The sequence below is a fragment of the Felis catus genome, chromosome B1 (assembly GCF_018350175.1).
Source record: "Felis catus isolate Fca126 chromosome B1, F.catus_Fca126_mat1.0, whole genome shotgun sequence".
Taxonomy (NCBI): domain Eukaryota; kingdom Metazoa; phylum Chordata; class Mammalia; order Carnivora; family Felidae; genus Felis; species Felis catus.
In genome coordinates, this window is record NC_058371.1 from 110,017,210 (window position 1) to 110,034,945 (window position 17,736).

General features: G+C 36.8%; 1 protein-coding gene and 1 pseudogene across 50 annotated transcripts in view; one reads left to right on the forward strand and one right to left on the reverse strand.

Annotated features, from left to right (window-relative positions):
* The window catches only part of ANK2 (ankyrin 2), a 671,298-nt gene that overhangs the window by 103,990 nt on the left and 549,572 nt on the right, over positions 1-17,736 (reverse strand). For 49 of the 50 annotated variants that reach the window (XM_045055950.1, XM_045055954.1, XM_045055948.1 and 46 more), the window contains 6 exons: positions 16,382-16,480; positions 16,117-16,215; positions 10,561-10,659; positions 4,141-4,338; positions 1,143-1,241; positions 431-529 (listed from right to left, as the gene is read on the reverse strand). In XM_045055950.1, coding sequence (XP_044911885.1) covers positions 431-529; positions 1,143-1,241; positions 4,141-4,338; positions 10,561-10,659; positions 16,117-16,215; positions 16,382-16,480 — 693 coding nt within the window. The remainder of the gene's footprint in view (positions 1-430; positions 530-1,142; positions 1,242-4,140; positions 4,339-10,560; positions 10,660-16,116; positions 16,216-16,381; positions 16,481-17,736) is intronic. The other variant, XM_045055957.1, reaches the window with a different exon arrangement.
* LOC111560384 lies at positions 1,048-1,260 on the forward strand (annotated as a pseudogene).

A 17,736-nucleotide genomic window follows, 5' to 3' on the forward strand; every position in this document is an offset into this window, starting at 1 on the left:
ACATGGATGCAGGTAGAGAGTGTTATGCTAAGCGAAATCAAAGACAAATAACATATGATTCCACTCATGTGTGGAATTTAAGAAATAAAACAAACAACCAAAGGAAAAAAGGGAGAGAGAGAGAGAGAGAGAGAGAGAGAGAGAGAAACCAAGAAACAGACTCTTAACTATGGAAAACAAACTGATGGTCACCAGAGGGGAGATGGGTGAGGGATGGGTGAAACAGGTGATGGGCATTAAGGAGGGCGCTAGTCATGATGAGCACTGGGTGATTTATGGAATTATTGAATCACTATATTGTACACACGAAACCAATATAACACTGTACATTAACTATATTGGAATTAAAATTTAAAAAAATAAAAATTCCCACGTGTGGTCAGATTATAGTTATACCCTGTATCTGTAAACCCTTGTCTGCGGTCCTCACCTTGGCAGTGGCATGAGGGGAAGCACCCTTCTCCAGTAACAGCAGTGCCACCTTCTGGTTGTCATAATGAGCAGCAACATGGAGTGGGGTAAGGCCATTCTGTAAAGGGTGTGTTTAAATTCAGCATTAATAAATTAGCGTTAGCTGCCCTGAAGCTACCAAAATGCATGGAAACCGATGTATATTAAGTCCGTGTTAATTAATTAATATGGTCAATAAAAAAATCAAATAAATGCCTAATGGTTTTCAGATTAGAAACTTAGCTAAAACTGAAACCGCTTGGTTGAGCTTAAATTAGCACAGGTTATCTTGATATCCACCATAAAAAGAAGTCTAAAATGCTATGCAAGAATTACTACGTTAACATTGCAAGGGCTCTTCTAAATCTAGAGATGTTCTGGGCCCTGCTGTGACAAGAACATACATTGGAGGCACAGCTTTAAATGCCTTCTAAATTGGTGTGTATGTGGACAGGTCACGGACAGAGAGCCATCATGTCTATTTGGCATAGTTTCATCAGTTGCTTTCATATTCCTTTCAGGAGAGTGGGAAAAATATCCTGAAGCACAGATCTCCAAAGCTTCTAACTTGACTGAGTTATAAGAATGTCACATATTAGCTTTGCGCAGTGGCAGTATCGTAGCCAATGAGGTTTATCCGAGGCGCGATTATTGCTAATTGAAAAATGTCACATATTAGTAAAAACCTTTACCTTCCCTGCAGAATCTGCGGCAGCACGGCGTTGCAAGAGGAGTTTTGCCACATCCAGGCTTCCATACTTGGCTGCTACATGCAGGGGAGTGAAACCTTTCTGGAATGTGAAGAACAAAAGTAAAATGTAATATATATTTTTGTGACTCCTAACAAAACTTGTTTTATTTGTTAACATATTAAGCAAACTATATTGGGTCTCTCTATTTGGGAGAAATAATGAGAAGCATTAAATCTGTGAGCCACAAACAAGGACTAGAAAAAAAGAAGGAAATTTAATGCACAAGAGTTTGACTTAATAGACTGAACAAAACAAATTTTATTTTGAGGGCTTAGAAATTGACAATTGACTTTATGTGGTTGGGATTTAAAAGCTACCAGTGTCCCTAAAATGGCTCTCGTTAGTGAGTTGGGCAGGATGTGGAGGGGAGCTTGGCTTTTTCTTGTCTCTAAAATTAATAGGACTGAGACAATAGCTGCCTTCTCTTTATAATACCTGAATTCCAAATTTCTTCATTTAAATTTTAGGATATTTCAACAGCAATGGTAAAAAAAAAATTATTATTGTGATTCAGTTGATTTGTATCTTCTGCAGAAATAGCAGGATAAATGGCTGACAGAGAAAAAAATGTTCACTACTAAAAAGCACCTCCCATCCTGTTATCCCCTTTCCCAGAAGACCTGCGCTGTATAAAAGACCAATTCCTTTTGTAAAATACACTTCTACTTCTGGCACAATGTTGAGCTGATTGACATCAGACTTTTAAACCCACCACAGTGTAAAGCTTTTTTAAAAGAATGCTCTCTTACCCATGTTTATAGATTCACTGACTTATGTGCCTGACTAATGCCATTCTCTGTAATTAGCAGTGTGTTACAAAAACAGCCAAGTCGCTGGGCTCAGATCTCAAGGATGGCACAGTTCCTACACCATGATCTCAAATCCATCCTCTTGGCCAGACAGTCTAGCCACATGCTCTTCTGGCACTACAGTGGAGTGGGAGAATTCTAAAGCTGACCAGGGCCTGTGCAACACACAAAGTAAATGTGCCTGCGGTAGGTGGTGTAAGATATAGCTTATCCTTGGGACCATTTAAGCCTTCGTTGCAATACAGAGTATCTCCCCAGAAACAATATTGCCCGTTCACAGTGTCACCACACAAATTACTTTTAAGATGTTGTTTTTCTTTTTATTTCTTTTTGAACCCTTTGGCACTAATAAGTCCTTGGAGGAGAGTGAGTCTTTCACTTTCTCCAAGTGTGGGACAAATACAGGAAGTATTTCCTCCTCCTTGCACTAGCCCATTTAAGCCAACATTTACTGTTAATGTGCTCCGTCTGCTCAATGCACACAATGGTTGGCGTGACAATCAGGATGAAGAAGAATCCTTTGAGAAAAAAACCATGTGGTAGGGAAGAAAAATAAATGCCTTACCCTTAAAGTCCTACTGGAAGAGTGATACAGCCCCTTTATAAATTTGGAACCTATTACTAGACAAAACTACATAGAATCTTTAATGTAGAATCACAAAATAGAGGTTGGAAAGCATCTCAAGTCACACATTCCTTCTTTCCCTATGGTAACCTCATCAGGACTTCATTTACCCTCTGCTATGTATAAACACCCCAACAGCTTTAATGATGATGAGTCAACTATTCATCAGAACCCCAGTGAGTTCCACTGTTAAACTGGTCAGTTTAATATTCCCTTCCATTTGACTGCTGCACTTTACTATTGCTCTAGACATATGTTTGAAATCCTAAACAACTTTGGAAGGCACATATTTTATTCTCTATTTCTATATTTTAGATACCTGAAATTATTTACCACCTTCATCTGATGAGACAGTCACCCAGTCTCTCTTGGGTGGTTGTTGTTGCTATTAGTAGTTTGTTGCTTAGTTTCTGGGTTTGAATTTTTCTAAAAAATGACTTTTAAATTCCTGGCAACTCTTCAGATTTCAGCATTTGAATAGGTATCAATTTCTTACATTGAAAACATGCCACAGGCAACCAGATTAAGTCATAGCCAGCGGTTGCCCCTTCTGCTAGTACAACAGATGCGACAATACTACTCCAGTTCATACTTCTCCCTCAGATGTAGTACTTATGCTTATTTACTATGAGCAAATTGAAAATGTCTTTTAAATAATATGAATCACTGCTGTACTCATGGGAATTGTTTTGCCTTGCAAACAACACACTTGTGGTAGGCTTTAAACTTGTCTCATTTCCCTACTCTTCTGTACTCGCCCAATTTCTTTAGCACTGATTAGCTGAGTGTGTTTGTGTTTTATTCTAAGTCACATCCACAGAGTGAATTTCAAATAGGATGTATAAAGTGGAGAAAAATTATTCTGCCCCGGCATGAAACTCCGAACATAAGTCAAATTCAGGCTGGCATATACGAAGAATACACAACTAATGAAGTGATTTTCTAGCACAGCTCTGTTTAGAGACTGTACATACCCAGGCAAGAATATAGCCTATAAATATTAGAGAGCAGAATGGGAATGATAACTGGCTGATACCACAGTTAGAAAATCGCAAGATCAAGTGAGGTGAACTTCTAGATAGTACTAAAACTCTTAGCAAATACAGTATTGCCAATTTAATGCAATTTTTTTCTTCATTAGTAATACTAGTTCAATGTATCTGAGAATCTTATATTTTTTCTCTTGGGACTACATTATACATTTTATGATGGAAAGAGAAGAGAAAGTGGCCCTTGCTCTATGGAAATAATCTCAGTTAAAGCACTAGATACCTGTATTAGAAACAAATCTAACTAGAAAGATGGAATCTAGCACTCTTTACTGAAGGTATGGTATGGAATTTCACAATCCCCTTTGATGATTTAGAAAATGAATCTAAAATATTTAAATAGGAAGAAGTCAGAGGCCTAAAGGAGATCTACCTTTCTTGATACTCTATAGAGAACACAGGAATCCTGACTCAGATCCTCCCCGGTCCATGTTGTCATGGAGCCATCCCCTTACCTTGGTAGCTAAAGAGTGGGCTGCTCCTGCTTCCAAGAGGACTGATGCCACATCTACCTGGCCTTCCCTGGCAGAGATGTGCAGGGGCGTGTACCCATTTGTTGTGGCTGCATCTGGATGAGCCATATGTTGTAGAAGCAGCTGGACAATTTCTGTCTTACCAAGGCGAGAGGCAATGTGCAAAGGCGTCTGTTCCTCCTACAACTCAAGTCAAGTAAAAAATTAGTGCCAAAACAAGCCAAACTTCACTGATGACATATTTCACTCAGATGTTTCCTGATGTCTCCTTGGAATTTCTAGTAGCGCCTAGCCAAAAGGATATTATTACTACTCTGACCATGATTTATGGTATATTTTGTTATGGAGGTGACTTGTTTGGTCACAAAATCTTCCTTAGACTTTTCTAGAAGTATGTACTTTCATGAACTTGGTCATTGTTTCCGGGGCACACCCACATGTTTCTCAACTCATTAAGGCTTTAGCCCCCACTAATGCTTAAATACAAACCAGCTCGCGGTTCTGAGTAAGAAAAAAAATCTAGTCCAGAGGCCTAAGACCTAGATTCTCATCCAAAAGCTTTCATTAAGAGACAGTACTTATTCTGGGAACTATATCCAGAGGAAAAAAAAGGGATCCAGGGAAAACTGTTCTTAACTCAAACAAGCCAAGGATACAAATGCTGGTCATTTTCTTCAAGAAGGGACTGCGTAAAAAGAAGATATCATAATCTGACTTTTTAAAAAAATGCTGTTCCAGGAAACACTGCATATAGTTCTGGGACTTGGATCCAGGACTTCAAAGATGAAATGGAACTCTGGCAAGAAGCAAATGGGGTTAACTATTTGCCGAGTGCTTTTCATTTAGAAACACAGAGAAGACATAGTTGGTACTACGAATAGGGAGGATAGGTTGGAGGAGGCTCAAGAAATCACCTGACTCTAATGTGTAGTCAGAAAAATGCTTTCATTTCAGTGTTAAGAGAACCAGGCCAAGCCATCTTCTTATAAAAAGAAAGTTGAGTATAATCTTAGTGATGAAAACAGGTATGTCTTTACAATCTGTCCAAAGGCATGTCATAATCAGAGTGAGGAAGGAAAATCTGGGTCAGCATACTGAGCTAAGAATGAATGGAAAAAAGATATAATAGAGTGGGGGAAGAGCTGTTCAAATAAATGCAGTGTCTTAAAGTACTAGAAAAAAAGAAGTATTCAGGATGAGAGGAAATAGCATTGTATGAATTTCAGGGTGGTGAAAAGTAAATAATAAATAACAATAATACAAGTATTTTAGTAACAGAATTGGAATTTTTTGAAAAATTGCAATTTATAAACTTCCTTCAGGTATGATGCATACTTGATCCTAGTCTTACAAAAGACCTGAAAAGAAGGTGTAAAATGTAGTATTAGTATCATTTTCTAGAAAACTGAGATTAAGAGGAATTAAAGTAGTTCTCCAGGATTGTCACCAGGCTATTAAAACAGGACTTGAACTCAGGCATTGGATTCAAAAGATATTTATTCCTCTATACATTCTACTGAAATAGACACAGTTACATTGGCCACTGAGGAAACTAACAGAATGAAGTGACTCTCAACAGGAAAGGAGACTGCAACACTTCAGAAGATACAACTGTTTTTAAATATATAGCAGAGAAAATAGACAAATGGGGAAAACTGAGTTATGAGGATAAATGGAGAGCAAAACAACAACAAAAAAGAACTGAAGAACTTGAGAATAGCTATCATGAATATCTGTTGTTCCCGGGTTTCCCTTCTTGCACTTCTGCCCAACAATTTGATAGAGGTGGGTACTGCAAGTGACATAATCTAAAAGGTGTTCTTGATGAGTGAGTGGAAGAATTGGGGCAATGAGGACATCTTAATCTAGGGCTAGTAACAGCCAAGTATTTGGTTAAGTTATCCTTTGGTTCTCAGACTACAGAGCATTCAGGCACTTGATTTTGTTTCCTTCATTTTGTTTTTGTTTTTGTTTAAGTTAAGAAATAAGCTGTCTTGCCTACTTTCTTCAACTTTTGGTACAGTCCTATCTGAAAGTGAAAAAGAGAAGAACAAACAAATTTGGTTAGAAAGTCTTCCTAATGGTAATTAGAGATATAAGACCTCTAAGGTTTGCAGAATTATTTATTTCCCTGTTGAACTGCAAGAGTTGAATTTGCTGTCCCAAGCTAAAGTTAATTCAAGCCAAGGCAAAGAGTTGGGAAAGCACAGAAAATAATATTGATGGAAAGAGATTTAAAAGGGGGGGGGGGTTAGCTTGATCCTCTAGGCCTCTTTCAAATATAAGGGGCAATAATTATTCCCTCACCATAAAGTGCCATTGACTGTGATACAGCCTGGACCAGGAAGAGATGAGCTCTGCCTTACTACCACAAGCTACAGTCTTCCCAAATTAGGAAGACTTGCTGAGCCCCAACTCCTTTACCAAGGGTCAGAAACAGTAATGGCTGGGACAAGGTTCAAAGATTTGATAAAATTTCTGCTATTAGTTCTTAGCTAACAGGATTCCCAGGAACCTAATCAACTGGGAGCTGACTAAAATTTTAAGGTGAATTAAGTTTCAAGTGAGTTTAAGCCTAGGGGCCTCCTTATTGCTCAATCCCTAAAGCAAATGTCAGCCCCCCATATAATGCCAACAGAACATGGGCACCTAAAGCAAGAGAGCTCCCCAATGGGCAGGCTCCAGGGGTTCTCTCGGTCATGTCCATGGAGGATACAGGACAAGGAAGAACATTGATGAGAGCAGAGTCTGAGGGCAAGCATATGGACTGACTGAAGAACTTATGCCACTGTAGTCCATGCTCCCCAGTCTGTCCAGCAAAATATGCCTTACGTTCTTGACTGTTGAAGAGAGTATGCCGCTTGCACCTTTCAAATGAGAGATACTGTTGTGAGTACATGATTTTTCTTTCATTATAAATTAGGAGTAGTGTCATGATTATATAACCAGGAGATATTATTTCCAAACCTGATTAAGAAGTATAGACTATCCAGAGAACTTGCCCTTGGAGTTCAGTGTAGTACCTGAGTGTAATTGCTGACCATCTCCCCTTTGACACAGAGTGAATTATAAAGCAATGTATTAGGTTAACAGAGTTTTCAGAAGCGCAGGCATGTGTGTATGCTTGCTGGGAAACTAGCAGGTAAAACAGAACAGATAGATGTTGGTTTTTCTGTTCAATACTCTTCTGGGAAGAGCCCTCCCTCCCTCCCTCCTTTGGGGGAAGGGGACATCCCACACTACACGTGGCTCTGGGGGGACTGCCAATCATCTCATCCCACCTCCTGAATGGGCATGGAACCCAGGCTTGATAAGATAACCTGGCTGTAGTGAACAGCTCAGGTGGGAAATGTGACTAGAATCCTGTTGTTTGTTTAGATGAAAGAGATAAGGGCTCCCTTTACATCTGAAACGGAGATAATGATGTCAGCAGAGAAAACCTAGGAGAAAGACACAGAACCAAGGAGGAACCTTTTTCTCATCCTTTCTAATTCCATGACCTCAGGCAAGACGGCAACATTTTGAATTTTAGAACTCTAAACCACCCTACAACACAGGGTTGTTCTGTGTGTTGAAGAAGATAATTTGTGTTAAAATACTTTATGAAGTATAAACCGCTGTACAAATGTTAACTAAATCAAAGATTTCCAGGGAAACCTAAAGGGCTAAATAAAAATAGAAACTCATGGTGAAAGTACAACTTAAAATAGAACATGTGAAAAGGAAAACCAAAGCTTCTTGCTGCTCAGCATGATCCCAGGATCAGGAACATGGGCATCACTTGTGAGTTTTTAGAAATACAGATTTTGGACCTCATCCCAGCCCTACTGAGTTCAATCTGCATTTTAACAGGATCCCCAGGTGATGTCATGCATAATGACCTTTCATTAGCATGCCTTTATATAAGGCTATGGCAGTTTCTCCCGTCCACCTCAGAAGGATGCTATAAGAAAGGAATTTCACTTGCATCCTAGGTGGTGGAGTTGAAAAAACAAAGGGTCATAAAATGTGATACTTAAATAAGGAGGAACAAAAAATTATAGATGTTTATATATGTAGACCATGGCATTAAATGTAGTTGCAAAAGAGAAGCAAAACAATAGAATTGATGGAATTTGTGTGTAAAAATAAACACATACATAAATGTTATAATATTTCACAGTAAAGAGTCTGTAGCCAGTGGTTTTTGAGGAAGGGGTTGCAGATGGTACCCAAAAAAGCATAAGGTGATAAATAACACCAATTCGGCCCCTGCATCGGGCTCTGTGATGACAGCTCAGAGCCTGGAGCCTGCTTCAGATTCTGTGTCTCCCTTTCTCTCTGCCCCTCCCCTGCTTGTGCTCTCTCTTTCTCTAATAAAATAAAATAAATAGAATACATTAAATTTGAATATAGAAAGATATTAAGCAGTTTAATTTTGAGAGATAAACAGGAAACCCTTTTACTATTAAATATGGATTACAAATATTTACCACATTTCTGGTAAAAATACTGAAGTTCATGATACTCAGAGTGCATTGATTAACTATATGTATATATGTGTGTGTGTGTGTGTGTGTGTGTATTTTTAATGACTAATGCCAGGTAAGCTTGAAAGGAAATGAGAATAGGTGGAACACAGAAGGTTTTTAGGGCAGTAAAACTACTCTGTATGATAAGGATGGATACATGTCATTATACATTTGTTCAAACCCACAGAATGTGAAACGCCAAAAGTAAACCCTAATGTAAACTATTGACTTTGGGGGATTATGATGCGTCAATGTGTGTTCCTCAATTCTAACACATGTACTGCTCCTATAGGAAAAGTTGATAACGGGGTGGCCTATGCCTGTGTGGGATCAGGAAGTATATGGGCAATCTCTGTAATCTCCTCTCAATTTGCTGTGAACTGAAAACTGCTCTTAAAAACTAGTCTTGGAAGGGGTGCCTGGGTGGTTCAGTCAGTTAAGCATCTAGCTAAGGTTCAGGTCATGATCTCACAGTTCGTGAGTTCAAGACTCACTGGGTTCTCTGCTGTCAGCGCAGAGCCAGCTTCGGATCCTCTGTCCCTGTCTCTCTGCCCCTTTCCCACTCGTAGGCACTTGTGCTCACTCTCTCTCTCAAAAATAAATGAATGTTAAAAAAAAAAAAAAGTCTTGGTGGTGAGAGGAAACAAGAAAAGTGCCAAGGCAGAGAAGAATACAGTTTGGATAACAAAAGCTCTAAATATATAAGAACATAAAATACCAATGATGATTACCAAAGAACATAAATTGCATTGCTCACACAATGGATAAAAAGGCAGATAAAATCCAAAAGGACAAGAGTAATGTTAAGGCTGCCCATGTTTCACTGGATTTTTCATGAAGGTCTGTAGAAAAAATTCTATTAAGTTCATATAGTCAGAGAATATTAAGGAAGTCTGCAAAGGAGTTTCAAGTCCAACCTTTATATTTTAAGGACCTAGAAGTGCAGACTGGCCTGAAATAACAATGCGTAAGGACTCCAGCCAGATGTTTTCATTCTAATACAATACCATTTCTAAAAGGGAGTCATGATGATACAAGTCAAGCTGAAGTGAGTTCTAGCTTAGGTACTTCAAATATTGAAGCAGAGAGAATCCCAAAGATGCTAGTGCAAAAAAATAAATAAATAAATAAATAAAGGAACGACGTGAAAAAGGAAATTGAAGATATAGTACACTGATAAAAAATTACTAGCATATTCAGTGTAGAGGAAGAAGGTGAGAAAAGCAAATAGGAAGTGAATTTAAAAAAAAGGGAAGGAAGGAAGGAAAAATCACGCTGTGAAGGGATTTGAAGCAATTAGAAACAAGAGAATCTGATCAAGTAATCTCCAGACCCCAATTGTTCTACTGGGAATCACAGAAGTGCAGACTGTCTAAATACGTAAAATCAGAGTAAGAAGAAAAGTATAATTCATGATAGAAAGGAGGAAAATAATAATAGAGATAAAGGTACAACATTAAAACTTTGAGTATAATTTGCTTGTAAGTAACTAGTAAGGAATGTCTGTGGCAATTTGATTGGCTTATGGTAAGAAATATATTTTAATACGCATACTATGTCTATAATACGGTAAATTTTTTAAGTTCATGAAAAGAGATATAAGTAAAAGTGTTTCCATAGGTTAAAAAATTATTAGGCTAGTCAATGCTATATTTCTTAGAGACTAAATTATACATTTTTTTCAAAGTTAATGTTTCTGAAATTGGGGTGCATTTTCCATTGTGTATATTTACTATACCATTTCCTTTTTTGCCTGTAAAACTGCTATTGAATTGATACTTTCGCGTACAATCCATGGCATTTCCAAGTCAGGGACATGAAGAATAGCATTCCGTCATAAAGGTGAAACTCATGCACGCAGTAGGAGAGAACCTCCAGCACCAGCACGTACCCTGGCTCTGGCATCGACAAGGGCACCATTTCTCAGGAGGCATCGGACCACTTCCACCTGCCCTGCCCGGGCTGCCATGTGCAATGCAGTCTCCCCACGCTGCCAGGAAACAGAGACCATTGAGTCATAAGTAAATTCACTGCTCTGAATGGTCAAGGATGAAAATGTGCCTGTTTGTGAAATTCAGCAATCAATCCAAAGGTTTAGGAAATCTATGAAAAGGTATAATTATTTCATAATTATTTAGTCTGAAACAATACAGTTTTGTATCTTCTCCATCTTCATAAGGATAAAACAAATGTTTTTTAGGTTTTTTTTTTTTTCAGTCCATGACAAACAAGTGAACTTACCCAAAAAATCCGGTATACCCTGAAGTTTAACTTCATAGTTAATTTGGCATAATTTAAATTGCTTTAGGTGAGGGGCACCTGGGTGGCTCAGTCAGTTCAGCATCTGACTCTTCATTTGGGCTCAGATCATGATCTCATGGTTTGTGAGATTGAGTCCTGCATCAGGCTCTGCATTGATTGTACAGAGCCTGCTTGGGATTCTCTCTCCTCCTCCTCCTCCTCCTCCTCCTCCTCCTCCTCCTCCTCCCTTCCTTTCTTCTCTCTCTCTCTCTCTCTCTCTCAAAAATAAATAAATAAACTTTAAAAAAAATACTTTAGGTGTTATCTTTTATCCTTCAAACCTAAAATCTGTCACTGTCACACTTGACTATGTGATTACAACTTGACCCCATTTTAAGGAGAAACTCTACATGCTAGATCAAGTCAACACAGTGCAAAAAAAAAAAAAAAATCACATCATTTGTACTATACATAAGTCATTCCTTTTCAGAATTCAAAATTTACTTCCATAATAAACGCTTTTACATTCAATTTGTCTTTGTGTTGTGAGGCTAGACGATGGCTATTCACATAAGAAATGTGATTTGCCCCGGATGTCCCCTATTTATTATTAATGAGCATATTTAATTATAGACGGTTATTTGAGAGAACTACCAAGAGATGAGTAAAGCAACTGTTAACAGCGTCATCTGTTGAGGTGGGCAGCACCAGGCATCAGGTCATTCCTCAAGTATTTTCATGCCACATCAAGATAGGGCACACTTGTCAGGAAATGGTAGCTTAAGTTGCAGCATGAAGGATGATGGTTAGATGAAAGGGTTTTTGTCATTGAAAACTTTGTTAAGTACTGCCTGTGAGAGAGGAGTTTTTGTTTGTTTGTTTTAATCAACGTATTTTAAAACCCCATGTTGTTCTGAAGAAGGCAGGGGTTCATTCTTCCAAACAATTTTATAGTTATAAAAAACCAACACACTGGAATAGAAGGGATTACTTCTAGTCACCACAACTGTTCTAGAAAATAAAGCTGATTTCAACTATGTAAAGTAAACCACTCCAAAGAAATGCAATTGATCTTAAAGTTGGTTGTGGTAATTGCATATTTCTGACAAATTCCAGTGAATCATTTCTTCTGATTCCTTGCACAACTTAAGTTTGGTACATAGCTCACAGTTCATTTTATTTCCTAGTATCAGAGACCCATTCCTTATGAAGTTATGAAAAATTCATTTCAAATGATTTGATTTTGAAAGCATTAACCTGGATGTCTACTCTATTTTTTTTCTGTTTTATTGATGATTCACTTATCCTCTAATGGCCTTAATGATGACAAGTTTTGACTTTTGTAAAGTAAATGTATCTGAAGTGTGCTGTCTCATAAAACACATTATTAGAATAGCAATATTTGTCCTTAACCTTTGGGTGTATGGCAAGATTTTTCTTCTTTGGACACCCACGATTTCAAACTTGTTTTCTATATCACTTAACCTGTCTCTAAATAGATGAAGTTAAGATCTAACTATTAAACAATCACAAAAAGTCCTCGTATCTTTATTCTATTTCTAAGACTAACAGAAGTATAGCAATTTTACTAATGTTAGTAGAAATAAAGACAAAAATAAATTTCCTTATAAGAAGTTATGGTGTCATGAGTTCCTACTTATGGATGGATTTATATGTTTAGTTTACAAGCCAAACTTTATCAATAAGGAGTTTTCAGAATGTAAAATGTTTCCAATACTAGTCTTAATATTTCCAATAACCTTATTTTATTTTATACTTAAAATGAGTTATATTTATGATATTTATATATTTAAAATCAATGAGTTAGATATAAAACCTAACCTAAAATATTAAACACTATATTCAAAGTAAAGTTATATATATATATATATATATATATATATATATATCTACATATTCAAAGAAAAGTTTTATATATATATATATATATATATATATATATATATATATATATATATATATACATACACACACCTACACACTCATCTCTCCAATTTAAAGCAATGGTCTTGTTCATTTCTTATTTAATGACTCTGGGGTACTTGATTTTTATTGTAAATTTCCCTAACCCTTTTATATTTACATTACCCTTGTTTATACATAAATATAAATAAAAAAATGAAAGAAGGCGTATATTATTTTAATGACTTCCATTTCTTGATTGTTGGGTACCTCATCTTATTCAACACCCTTGTTTTCTTTATCTTAAACTAATTCACCTCAAGTACTGGGGGGAATTTTTAAACATAATATAAAGTGTGAACTTTGGCATGAACTCATTGATTTTTATATGCGAAAACTTGGTAATATCTCACACCATACTCTGGACAGACCCCAAAGTGCTTCGTTTTCGACTCCCATGGTTGTCAACAGATACTTTGGATTATGGATGTATTACAAGTGGTAGTTCCACTTCCCAGGTTTTAAAGTGCAAAGTGAATTTGTGAGCTTTCCGGAAAGGAAGCTTTGCAATAATAATATCTGTGCGTGATTCAGTTATTGGTACATCTCACACTTGGAATGAATTTTGAGACAAAAACAAGACTGGCAAGAGAATGGGTACGCTCATGTCCGAAGCAGGTACTAAATTTTTCATGCCCCTCTTCTCAGTTGTTAAAACTGATTTGGCCGACAGCTACATTGACTTCCACTTTGGCTGCATCAGTTGGAAAGCATCAAAGCACAACAGACAGCATTACATTCAAAAATGCAACAGGATTTCAGGCAACACACAAAGGCTCCAAGGGTGGGGTACTTTGGGGTCAGGAAATGACCAACTCTCACACAGCGCGCAGGCAGTCAGGGTTCACACAGTTTCTTCATCTGCACAGAGTTTTGGATCCAGTAGTTATATCCTCATGTCCTGAGAATGCACAAGTTCACAGGCATCCCACTGCTAGAGAAATGAAATCCCTCTAAATGTAGGTTGCCAGATTTAGTAAATAAAAGTACAGGATGACCAGTTAAATTTGAATTCCAGACAAACAATGAATAATTATCTTAAGATAAATATGTCTCAACTATTGCACAGGACATACTTATACTGAAAACAATTACTTGTCATTTATCTGAAATTCAAATTTAACCAGGAGTTCTGTATTTTATCTGATAACCCTATCTATCTACATGGTATCTGCTCCCTGAAGGACATTGAATACAAAAAAAAAAAAAAAAAAAACAACCAAAAACAAAACAAAAAAAACAACTAGGAAGCATGTTAAGAGGATTATATTAGCAGGTGCCTCTCAAGTATTTGTTTTGAGGGAACTGAAGGGAAAGAGTATGAGAAGATAAAACAAAGTGAACTTTATAGTGACTGGTAGGTTGAAGTTTAGTTTTATATTACAATTACCGAAATTGGGATTTCGCAGCCTAAAGGATGCGAGCATTTTTTTTATTGTTTTGATTAATATTTTATTTTTATTTGAAAATCTACATGTAGCCTACATAGCGCTTTCTCTTTTTTTGCAGAGGGGAGCATATGAATATGGAGTAAATCCATAACCACCAAATGGTTTGGAATTGGTTAGTTAAGAAGCAAATTAACAGTGGCCACAGAATCACACAACCATTTCATATGGAGTTTCTTTGAAGATTCTATAAAATTCTCCCCTTAAAAATATTAACCTAGGGGATTTCAATAAAGCATCACATAGAATATACTTATAGATGTTACTCTTATAATACGATAACATAATTTAACACAGTATCACCATTGTTCCTTGATCCTGAAGGCATTGAAATGCAAATACAGAAACTACAGTATGGTGGGAAAATATACAGAGCACTTTCCTTGAAAGTTACTGGTTCATACAGGTCTCAGTTTAAAAAAGAGAGGTGGTCACCACCTCTGCACAGAAAAAGGATGTTGATTACTTTTAAAGTTCTAAGAAGTGATTAGAAATTAAACTCAAATTGGCATGTTTTTAAATTACTCTTATCCTTAATGGAATAATTAAAGATTAATTTATGATATTATACCTTCGGACCAATAAGCTATAATTAGGGAAATATAAACATAGACTATATTTCAATGATTTAATGGTTTTATGCTCCAATTGGGAATAATATAAAGAGAGAGTATTAAATAATATTTAAACCAAATCAATTCATCTCACATGGATTTTGTCCATGCATCAGAAACTTAGCACAGAAATAGTGTGTAAAATGCAAAGACATGAGAAAGTGAGAGGGAATGCAAATGAAAACATTCTGTTTCACAACTCAAATGGAATGATATACCAAAATTTAACAACGGTAGTCAATCAATTGCTTTTGAAAATATGACTCAATAATAAGCACTGATGCTTATTGGGGGAGAGTTATCTCTATCGCATACTTAAAAAAAAATCTCAATATTCCAGTGGCCCCCTGTTGAGCTCTAAATACTGACTACACCTTGTGCAGAGTAAGGAGAAATTTTGCATTCAACGATCAAAGTTTAAAGTGGTAGACTCCAAGAAAATTAAAGAAACATAAGGAAGTTGGAAGTTAAAATCCTAATTCAGATTAGGCAGAAGAATTCTGGGACATCCAGTAGTCCCTGGCAGAATAAACGTTGTCTGGAGACCAACATTCATTTCAAGATACACGAAAAAGTCATAATGGTATAATTATTTCAGGTAAGAGAGGCTCCACTCTAGCAAACAGAATCAAATCAAAATGAAAAATCAAAGTAAGGTTAGAAAATGAAAAGTCCATGTTATTGAAAGAGGAAGAATCTGATATCAAATGAAAATCCATAATATGGGTCTATCTCTGGTTAACTATCTGCTATGAGTCATTGTGGTACTGACTTCATATGACAATCAAAATTACCTGGAATACAATTCACTCAAGCAACTAGAATGTGTCCTTAAGATTTTATTCCAACCAATTATTCATTCACATTCTGAGGAGCTTTCAGAATGTATTTTGTTCTAATAAATGGATTTACGATGCATGTTTAATCCATCTGCACCAGGAAGCTGAAACAGCTTCCACAGCTTACATTCTATTTTCTAACACAATTGTTCTCAGCGAAGGTCTGGTGATTATTTTAATAACTTGTTATTATGGAGGCCCTTCTCAAAACTCGGCTGCTCTACCTATGATGACATACACACGGACATCCCTACACACATCCATACTCTCTTTTCCTCTCGCTCCTTCTCCCTGTGGTTATTCTGACCCAAGCCATACTCACAATGTTAGTGACATCTGGAGAGGCTCCGTTCTGCAGCAGAAGGAGGACAATGTTCAAGTGGCCCATGAAGGCAGCCACATGTATTGGTGTGAGGCCAGACTGCGAAACAAAGCAACAGCAGTTTTACTCCTCTGCACCAGTGGGGGCTTTGGGGACTTCTTCAGATAAATAACACTTGAGTAAAGAGGACAGAAGATGGGGGACAGGAAGGGAAAGAAGGAGTAAGAGAAGGAATGTTTCGTGACAGGCTGAAACATTTTTCTACCTCTGTGATAGCTTGGATTGAAGCCCCATATTTCACCAGCAGTTCCATGACTTTGATGCGGTTTTTCTTGCAGGCAATGTGCAGTGGAGTAAAACCATTCTGTGCAAAAGACAATCAAGTTAGTTGAAAACATGCAGAAACGATCCTCACGCAACTCCATGCTGGCACATTGCAGGCAATAATGTTACATCGTCACGTAATGTTACCATTTTTTCAAATGCTGTAGGTGTTGGAAATTTGGAAAGAAAAGTGGTATGTGCTCCCGTAGGCCCCGAACTTTGTTTATATGTGGGGGGCCTGTATAGAATTCTATTCGGGAGGTTACAGAGAAAAACAAAAGTAAAGAAAACTGCATGGGCCTCCTTACCAGAAGTTCTGAGATGTTTTAAAGTATACTGATCGGTCAGGTGATGACATGGCTTGAAGGTGCATGGAAGGTAAACATCTATTTTTCTGATGAAAGACCATTTCTTAGGGCATAAAAACTGTTCACCTGTTTGACTTCAAAACTCTACAAGCATGACTGCCTCTACAATAAATGTTTCAGCTTCGCTAACATCTTCAGGCAGGGGGTGTTGCAAATTAGCAGAAATCATTATTTATGCTAATAACTTTTACCTCCAAAAGTTATATATCTTCCATTAAGAAATTTTTATAAGGAATTGTTGTGTATTAGCAGAAATAATTATGCTGATAATATTTTATATCCAGAAGTTATATTTCTTACATTAAAACATTTTCAGTTTTGTCATTTTATAAAGATATGATTATTAAGTTCTTGAATGTTTTCAAGACAAGTATGGAGAATTTCTGGAATTAGTGGAATAAGATATCTCTGAGGCAAAGGAATATGGAGATGTCTCTAAGACAGTTTTTAACTTTCCAAACTAGGCAATGTGTAGGAATTGGGGGCAATTACATAAAAATTTGTTAATTAGTCCCATGCTTAATCCTTATGTGTAAGTATTATAATTTTATTTGAACAATTATCCCTTTGAACAATTATCATTTGAACAATGATCCCTACATACAGAATGGCTATATCTGTTCTGCCAGTTAGTTACTTTGCTTGTCCGAATGGGGACTGATCATCAGTCAATATTTTTCTACATTAGCAGTTCTCAAGAAAGCATATTGTCTTACTTAACCTAATGACTTATTATTCTTCACGATGTTCAAGTCACTTCCCATTTATAAGCTATGTAGTAAGCGAGGTATAAATAGCCAAATGTATGTGTAGCACTTAAGTGACTTTTAATTATGAGAGTGTAATATTTTATAAGCTTATTGACCACTATCCAAATGAAAGTGAGTATTTTCCTCCTTATAAGAAAATAAATATCCTTACATAATTT